At 39.8% G+C, this 9,878-nt stretch overlaps 1 protein-coding gene and 1 non-coding gene across 2 annotated transcripts in view; one reads left to right on the forward strand and one right to left on the reverse strand.

The window, feature by feature from the left end:
* The window catches only part of LOC107489144 (uncharacterized), a 13,460-nt gene extending 8,736 nt beyond the window's left edge, over nucleotides 1-4,724 (forward strand). Inside the window, exon 3 of the mRNA XM_016109913.1 lies at nucleotides 4,074-4,724. Within this exon, the coding sequence (XP_015965399.1) occupies nucleotides 4,074-4,724 (651 nt within the window). The remainder of the gene's footprint in view (nucleotides 1-4,073) is intronic.
* A 3,532-nt stretch (nucleotides 4,725-8,256) lies between these two features.
* LOC127748014 (small nucleolar RNA R71) lies at nucleotides 8,257-8,360 on the reverse strand. The gene has a single exon (XR_008009957.1). It is a non-coding gene; the product is annotated as a small nucleolar RNA R71 (small nucleolar RNA).
* Nucleotides 8,361-9,878: the final 1,518 nt, after the last annotated feature.

Consider the following 9,878-nt stretch of genomic DNA (forward strand, 5'->3'; position numbering starts at 1 on the left):
AGTTATGACGTGTTTTGGGCGTTCAACTCCGGGTTGTGACGTGTTTCTGGCGTTTAACTCCAGACAGCAGCATGTACTTGGCGTTGAGCGCCACTTTACGTCGTCAATTCCCGAATAAAGTATGGACTATTATATATTGCTGGAAAGCTCTGGATGTCTACTTTCCAACGCCGTTGAGAGCGAGCCATTTGGATTTCTGTAGCTGCAGAAAATTTATTTTGAGTGTAGGGAGGTCAGATTCCAACAGCATCAGCAGTCCTTTGTCAGCCTCCTATCAGAGTTTTGCTCAAGTCCCTCAATTTCAGCCAGAAATTACCTGAAATCACAGAAAAACACACAAACTCATAGTAAAGTCTAGAAATGTGAATTTAACATAAAAACTAATGAAAACATCCCTGAAAGTAGCTTAAACTTACTAAAAACTACCTAAAAATAATGCCAAAAAACGTATAAATTATCCGCTCATCAATGTGGAATGTACACTATCCACAAAGGAAGAAGGCCCCAAAAGGAAGATACCTAGGGGTTAGAAAAACAAAGATATCCCTATTGAAGTTCACCATGGAAGATGGTGGAATTCACTTATCTCATCATGGTATTCACCATGAAAGAGGGAAGTGGCACTAAGGGACACCAGGATATTGCTAGAAACCCAACCCTGCCTCAGGCAGTGAACAAGATCCTGTCTCTTGAGCGTACTATGCTAATCCATGAGAGCACAGGAAGGACGCTCCCAGTAAGGAGTAAGGATTTATTCCTCTATGACTATCTTCCTCCTTGAAAGGAGCTATCAGTCAAGCTAATGACATTAAAGAAGCACTTGTTGGGAGGAAACCCAACCTTAATTAATTATTTATTTCATTTTATTTTGTTTTATTTTTCTTTTAGGGTCATTATCATATGCAGCGGTCAGAACAGAGGCAGAATTCACAGCAATGAAAACAAAACACTCTAGATGGAGTGTTAAAGTTGAACGCCAGCCAGGGTATCCCTGCTGGGTGTTCAACGCCCCATATGGACAACATTGCTAGCATTGCACGCCAGCCAGGGAGCAGCCCCTGGGCGTTCAAACGCCAGTGCAAGAGAGCAGGGAATCTGGAATTCCCTAACCTCTTAGGACCAGTAGGTCCCACAGAAGCTCAACCTACGCCACGTTCTTCTACCCTATTCTTCCCCATTGTTCATATTTGCTCGAGGACGAGCAAAACTCGTAAGTTCGGTGTTGCAAAAGCATTGCTTTTTGTCTTCTGCCACTCCTAAGTATAGCACCAAAGACTAGTGAAACCTCAAGGAAGAAAAATGGAAAGGCATTTGCCCCCATAAGAAGAGGATGGAGCAAACTAGAAAGCATGCACATGAGCCTGTGTAGTCGCCTTAACAAAGACAAAGGAGTGACATTGAAGGGATCAAGCACTATATGGGATCCTCAAGGAAGAGCATTAGCAACCATCATCCAGGTGGACTCGTTCTCTTTTACCTCCTTTCCTGTTTTATTTTTTTCTGTTTACTATTATGTTTTATCTGTTCTCTTGTTATAGTTGAATGATCATTTGGATTGATGTCTTAAAGATGCAAAATGTTCCAATATATCTCTCAGCTTGCTTAAAAGAAAATTTTTATTGAAAAGAATTGAGAGATGCATGAATTTCAAGTTTAAAAAAAGAATAGTTTAATTATGTTGATGTCGTATCATTTGCTTTTGTTTTCTGAATGTATGATTAAAGAGTGCATAATTGAAGTTGAAATTTTAGAATGTTAGCTTTTGAAAGAATAAAGAAAAAGGAAAAGTATTATTGATAATCTGAAAAATCTAAAAGTTGATTCTTAAGCAAGAAAAAGCAGCAAAAAGAAAAAGAAAAAGCATGTTGCAAAAGAAAAAAAATTAGATGCATGCGAAAAAGAAAAAAAATGGCAAAAAGAAAAAAAAATATAATAAAAAGCAGAAAAATCTATTACTGCCCAAGGCATTAAGCATCAGTGGTTAGGAGGTCGCAAAGGAATAAAATCCTAGCCTAAGCGGCTCTATCAAGCTGTCCCTAACCATGTGCTTATGGCGTAAAGGTGTCAAGTGAAAAGCTTGAGACTAAGCGGTTAAAGTCATGGTCCAAAGTAAAAAGAGTGTGCTTAAGAACTCTGGACACCTCTATTTGGAGACTCTAGCAAAGTTGAGTCACAATCTGAAAAGGTTCACCCTGTTAAAGTGTCTGTGGCATTTAAGTATCCGGTGGTAATAATGGAAAACAAAGTGCTTAGGGTCACGACCAAGACTCTGAAAGCTGTGTTCAAGAATCAAAATAAGCTTAACTAGGAGAGTCAATAATATCATCTGGATTCTAAGTTCCTAAAGATGCCAACTACTCTAAGTTTCAATGGAAAGTGAGATGCCAAAACTATTCAGAGGCAAAAAGCTACTAAGTCCCGCACATTTGATTATAACTAAGCTACATTGAAAACTTAGAAATTTATTATATCTTAATTTTCTTTTTATCCTACTGTGTTTTTAGTTGCTTGTGGACAAGCAACAATTTAAGTTTGGTGTTGTGATGAACGGATATTTTATACTCTTTTTTGCATCATTTTCATATAGTTTTTAGCATGTTTTATTTAGTTTTTATTAAGTTCTTATAGCTTTTAGTGTTAAATTTACATTTTTGGATTCTACTATGAGTTTTTGTGTTTTTGGACAATTTCAGATATTTTTTGGCTGAAATTGAAGAGCTGGAGTAGAAGTGTTATTCAGATACAGAGAAAGCACTACAGATGCTGTCCGAATCTGACCTCCTTGCACTCGAAAGAGCTTTTCTGAAGCTACAGAAGTCCAAATGGAGCGCTGTCAATGGATATGGAAAGCTGACTTCTAGAAATTTCCTGCAATGTTTAATAGTTCATACTTTGCTTCGGATTAGAAGGCCCAAAACTGGCGTCCAACGCCAGCTTCTTGCCCCCTTCTAGGCGTCCAGTGCCCAAAGAGCAGAGACCGTTGTCCAAATGCCCAAAGAGGACCCGCTAGCTGGCGTTCGACGCCCAAGAGACCTCATAGCACATGAATCTCATCAAAGGTCAACCAAAACACTCACCAAGTGGGCCCTAGAAGTGGATTTTAGCACTAAATAGACTATTTTACCCTTACTAGTCATCTGTTTAGTATTTAAGGGATTAAATTTATGTTATTCAGACCTTTAATCATCATCTTCACATAGCATATAGGTTTCTACTTTGTATTTTACTTCAGTGTGAGTTTTTAAACCTCCTAGGTTGAGGGGAGGAGCCTTGTTGATTCCTATGAATGAATAAAAGTATTACTGTTTCTTCTTCGATCCGTGTTTGATCTATTTCTAAGATATATATCCGATCTACAACATGGTGAATAGGACGATCGAACAATCAGCTCTATTCATTAAACTAGGACAAATGATCCTGACAAACACCCGTGTCTACTTGGGTTCATGTGAATACATGACTGGAAAGCACGAGCCAAAAACTATGTTTATACATCTCTTGGACGGTTAATCCTGACTTCATTGGGGACTTCTCGAGACACCAGTTCAACCGATTTATGGGGAGATTAGGGTCTCTGTGGTATAGGCTAGAATCCAAAGAAGAACCATTCTCTGATCTGGAAGATTCGACCTTGTCTATGGCGCTTTGAGTAGGATCGCCAGTAGAATGACTTGCTAGCGCTTCACCCTTCGTCAAATTGAATGACCATGGCAAATGGCATTCAATCTATAGCAGAGGAGATTAATGACCATGGCCCATGGCATTGATCACATATAGCCTTCCATAGAAGAAGATCACTCACAAGGAAGGAATACAGTAATACCAGAGTTAATTCAGAAAGACAAAGCAACTCCAATCCTTCAACATATCCCTATTGCTGATTCCAAAAGTCCTAATACAATTCCATATCCAACAACCTTCTATTCTGCCTGACTAAGACCTGCAAGATAACCATAGCTTGCTTTAAACCACAATCCTCGTGGGATTGACCCTGACTCGCTCAGGTATTACTTAGACGACCCAGTGCACTTGCTGATACAACAGTACGGAAGTGTGGGAATTCGTGCTACCAGGTCACAAGGGTACAGAACTCGTGGAGGGTTTGCATCGACCATAGGCACTTGAATTTAGCTACTAGGAAGGACCACTATCCAGTACCATTCATAGATCAGATGCTTGACCGCTTGTCCGGTAAGTCGCATTATTGCTTTTTAGATGGCTATACTGGTCACTTCCAAATTCATATTGCTTCAGAAGACCAAGAGAAAACCACTTTCACATTCCCTTTTGGAACATATGCTTACAAAAGAATGCCCTTCGGCTTGTGTAATGCACCAGCTACGTTCCAAAGGTGCATGACGAGCATTTTTTCGGATATTCTTGAGCACTGTATGGAGGAGTTTATGGATAATTTTAGTGTACATGGTGATTCTTTTGACTTGTGTTTGGATAATCTTACTAGAGTATTAGAACGATGTACCACTTCAAACCTTGTGCTTAACTTTAAAAAATGTCACTTTATGGTAAAGCAAGGTATTGTATTAGGTCACATTGTTTCTAATGATGGTATCTCTGTTGATCCTGCCAAGGTTGATGTCATTTCTGGTTTATCTTACCCCTCTTTTTTGAGGGAAGTCCGTGCTTTTCTTGGCCATGCAGGTTTCTATCGGAGGTTAATTAAGGACTTCAGTAAGGTTGCACTACCCCTTTCCCGTTTATTGTAAAAAGATGTAGAGTTTGACTTAACTGATGATTGTATGGAAGCATTTGATAAGTTGCAGAATGCCTTGGCCCAAGTTCCTATTGTGAGAGGGCCAGATTAGAGTAGGCCGTTTGAGATTATGTGCGATGCATCTAACTATGCAGTAGGAGCAGCGCTTGCTCAACACGAGGGTAAGGATCCCTATATCATAGCTCATGCTTTTAAGACATTAGATGGTGCCCAGTCTAACTATACTACCACTGAAAAGGAGCTTTTAGCAAATGTTTTTGTCTTGGATAAATTCCGGGCCTATTTAGATGGAACCAAAATGGTAGTATATTCAGACCATGCAGCATCGAAGTACTTGATAGCTAAGAAAGAATCAAAGCCAAGGCTAATCCGTTGGATATTGCTTTTGTAAGAGTTTGATTTAGAGATCAAGGATAGGAGTGGTTCCCAAAATTTGGAGGTAGGCCACTTGAGTCGCCTAGAGCACTTAAAGAGTGACTCCACTCCTATCAATGATGCATTTCCTCTTGATAGCTTGCAAGTAATATCCGAGGTGGTTCCATTGGTATGTACCCATTGCTAATTATTTGGTTGGTCGCACCATCCCTCTAAAATTCTCTAAGTATCAAAAGGACAAGCTCAAGAGTGAGTCCAAATATTACATATGGGATGAACCATATTGGTGGAGATGTGGTGTTGACCAAATAATTAGAAGATGTGTTCGACAATCCAAGTTTCAGTCTATTTTAGAGGCAAGCCACTCTAATGAAAGTGGTGGCCACTTTGGTCCTCAAAGAACTACTAGGAAGATATTAGACTGCGGATTTTGGTGGCCCACGCACTTTAAAGATGCAAACCTTTTTGTAACTCTTGTCACCAATGCCAAAGATTTGGAAACATATCCAAGAAGGTTGAGATGGTGATGCCAAGGCATCTTAGGCTAGTTTCACTAGCATCAATGAACCATCCAAACAGTATGATTTTGATGCAAATTCCATGAGTTTTTAGTTATATTACTTGAATGCTATGAATGGAAGATTTCTCATGAAATTTTGCAAGACTTTGATGCAGTTGTTTGGATGATTTCAGGGAAGAAGAGGCTAAGCAAGGAAGCAACAAAATCAATAAAGGAAGCTTGAATATCACATGTGGAGTTTAAGTTCCAGTTTAAGCTTAAACTGGAACTTAAACTGCCAAGCCATATAATGCTGGGAAGTGGCGTTTAAGCTCCAGTTTAAGCTTCAACTGGAGCTTAAACGCCAAAATCATGAAAGCTGAGAAATGCTGAAACTGGCGTTTAACCTCCAGTTTAACCTTAAACTGGAAGTTAAACGCCAGAAATGAGAAATGCACCAGGGAGCCATTTCCACATTTAAGCTCTAGTTTAACCTTAAACTGGAGCTTAAACGTGGGAATGAAGAAAGCAACCCAGGAGGAGAAATGTCGAACACGTTTAAGCTCCAGTTTAAGCTTAAACTGGAGCTTAAACGTGGAAATGAAGAAAGCAACCCTGGAGTGTGGAATGGTCGAACACGTTTAAGCTCCAGTTTAAGCTTAAACTGGAGCTTAAACGTGGAAATGAAGAAAGCAACCCTGGAGTTGGCTCAATTAATGTTACAGAATTGGATCAGCAGCCTCATTAGGATTATGGATCATAAACCCAAAGCAAAAGGAAATCAAGGAAAGGCCTCAAAGCCCAAGAAACACAACAGAAGCTCAATTTAGAAAGTGTATAAATAGGATAGAATTTAAGTTAGAAGGAAATTTTCGACTTTTGGATCATTTGCTAGTTTTCACACTTTTGTAATTGAATTCAGAGCTATGACTCACTAAACCCCTTTCATTGGGTTAGGGAGCTCTATTGTAATTCAATGAATCAATAATAGTTTTTATCTTCTTCTTCAATCTTTTCTCTTGAATTTTGTTAGAAAGCTTCTCGATCTAATTCCATTGGTTAGTTGTCTTGGGAAATAAACTTATCCATAATTGGAATCCTTCGGAACCTTGGGAAAGGAATGGAGGATTCATGCTAGATAAGCTTTCTCACAGTGAATTGGATTGGGGTTTGGATGGATATTGTGACATGTAATCCTACCAAATTGTGGTTCATGAAACTGTGTGGTATAATCAGTGATCGAGCATCATCTCTTCTTATGAACATTTAAACCAAGGGATTGGGAATTTGTTTGTTTTTAGAGAGAAGTGGTGAGCCAAGGTTGGGAATTTGTTTGTTTTTAGAGAGAATTGGTGAGCCAAGGGATTGGGATCCAATCATATAAGATTGCCAAGCAAAATTCAATGAATGCGTTGGTTGAGGAAGGGATAAAAAATGTTTTGATTCGAAGATCTCAATATCTCCTGAAACCCAATGAATTCCCCATTTCTGATCTACCACTTTCTCTTTACATTCTGCAATTAAATTCATGCAATCACCCCGATCCCTTTTATTTCAGCAATTTAGCTTCTCGCTCTTTAATTCATGCAATTTTACATTCCGCAATTCTCATCTAAATCTTGATTCCGCTCAACTAGAACACACTTCTAATACGAATTGCTCACTCAACCAATCCTTGTAGGATTCGACCTCACTCTATTGTGAGTTTTTACTTGACGATAACCGGTGCACTTGCCGGAAGGAATTTTTGCCGATTGTGCAATTTCCTAAAATCGTAATATCAAGTTTATGGCGCCGTTGCCGGGGATTGGTTTTCGATTGACAATTCTCAAATTGGAAGTTAACTAGATTGAGCATTTTTCTTATTTTGTTAATTCAGTTCAAGTTACTTGTTGAATTTTAATTTCTGCACTCTGTTACTTGTTTTCTTTCTTTATGCCTTTAAATTCAAGCAACTAACTCACTGACCCACTAACTATTTGAATTAATTCCTCAACTGCTCTAACCATACTCTTCCATTAACCAAGAGTATTTCACTTGTTTGTTGCCTGTGCTGTGTTCTTGTATGACAGGTAGGAGAGGAAAGACATCAACTCCTCCATATACTGAACCAGAGAGGACCCTTCATAAACTTAGAAGGGAAGCAAGAGGGAAGAGAGTACTGAGAGAAGAAGAATCTGAAGGAGAATCTGAGGACAATTTTGAGGAAGCTCTAGATCTCAACATGAATAGAGAAGTTCACAACCATGAGAGAGCTGACGGAAACAATGCCATTCCCAAGAGGAGGGTTCTTGGTTCATACATAAACCCAACCTCTGGGAATTGTGGTAGCAGCATTCAGAAACAACCCATTCAGGCCAACAATTTTGAACTCAAACCACAGCTAATATCACTAGTGGAGGATCATTGTTCATTTGGTGGGAGTGCTAATGAAGATCCAAACCAACATCTCACAAAATTCCTGAGAATTTACGACACTGTGAAGTCCAATGGAGTCCAGAAAGATGCCTATAAACTGCTCTTGTTCCCATTTTCACTTAGGGACAAGGCAGCTAAGTGGCTGGAATCATTCCCAAGGGGGAGCCTAACAACCTGGGATGAGGTGGAAAGCAAGTTTCTGGCACGTTTCTACCCCCCACAAAAGGTCAATAGGCTTCGATCTGAGGTTCAGACTTTTAGACAACAAGATGGTGAGACGCTCTACGAGGCATGGGAGAGGTTCAAAGAATTGACAAGGAAATGCCCACCAGACATGTTCCATGACTGGGTGCAATTGCATATTTTCTATGATGGACTTTCTTATGAATCAAGGAAGGCTGTAGACCATTCATCAGGAGGTTCATTGAACAGGAAGAAGACTGTGGAAGAAGCCATTGAAGTGATTGAGACAGTGGCTGAGAATGAGTACTACTATGCTTCAGAGAGACACAACACTAAGGGAGTTATGGAGCTGAACCATGTTGATACAATTCTGGCCCAAAACAAGGTGTTTGCCCAGCAACTAGCAGAGCTCACCAGGAAATTAGGAACAAGTCAAGTGGCTGCAATACACACACAAGATCAAGAGGAAGTAAGTACTGAATGAGGTGATTGGGAAGAGGCCAACTATGTGGGAAACCAATAAAGGCAATCATATGATCCACATTCCAACACTTACAACCCAGGCTGGAAAAACCACCCAAACTTTGGGTGGGGAAACCAGCAAACCCAATCACAAAACCACAAACCTTACAACCCCAACCAACATAACAATTCTACATATCAAAACTCCAACCAAAGATCATACAAAGCCACACAAAACACTTACTCCCAACCACCATATCATGGCCAAAATAAGCAACCTGCCCAATCCAATCCGAACCAACAATTTCAAGATCAATTAAACAGGATAGAAGGAATGCTAGCAAACATGGGTCAGGACATAAGTGAGTTGAAAAGCTTTAGGGATGATGTGAGATCTACCTTAAGGAACCATGGTGAAAAACTCAAGAGGATGGAGTCTCGAGTAGGAGAGCTATCTCAACAGGCCCCCAAGTCAACTGGAGTGTTCCCTAGTGACACAGGAAAGAATCCTAAAGGGGAACAAAAGGGAGTGAGATGGGAAGAATGCAAGGCCATCACCATATTGAAGGAAGTCTTAGAAGAAGAAGGAATCAGACCCTCAGAACAGGAGCTAGAAATCTTGAAGGAAGGTGTGGAAGAAGCTAAGCAGGAAAGTGAAACTGAGCAAGCCAAGGAACTGTAAAATAAAGGCATGCTGGAAACATACCAACCAAAAGCACCATTTCCTCAGAGGTTAGGAGGAGGTGAAAAAGGGAAAACATATTCAAGGTTTTTAGAGACATTTAAGTCTCTCCATATCAATATTCCCTTTCTTGAGATTCTCCAGCAGATGCCTACACATATCAAATATTTGAAGGAATTGCTGAGCAAGAAAAGAGTTTTGAAGGGAGGACAAACTGTAATAATGAACAAAGAATGCAGTGCACTCATCAAGAAGGACATAGTCTCTAAGAAAACAGACCCAGGAAGTTTTCATATCCCCTGCATCATAGGGGAAACAAAAATTGACAAAGGATTCTGTGATCTAGGAGCTAGCATAAATGTGATGCCTCTGACTCTTATGAAAAGGCTACAACTGAATGAGGTGAGATCCACTGATGTAATCATACAACTGGCTAACAAAACTCAAAAGCAAGCTGAAGGGGTAGTTGAGAATGTGCTGGTAAAAGTGGGAAATTATTTCTTCCCCACAGACTTTGTCATTTTGGA

The sequence above is a fragment of the Arachis duranensis genome, chromosome 5 (genome assembly GCF_000817695.3).
Source record: "Arachis duranensis cultivar V14167 chromosome 5, aradu.V14167.gnm2.J7QH, whole genome shotgun sequence".
NCBI lineage: Eukaryota > Viridiplantae > Streptophyta > Magnoliopsida > Fabales > Fabaceae > Arachis > Arachis duranensis.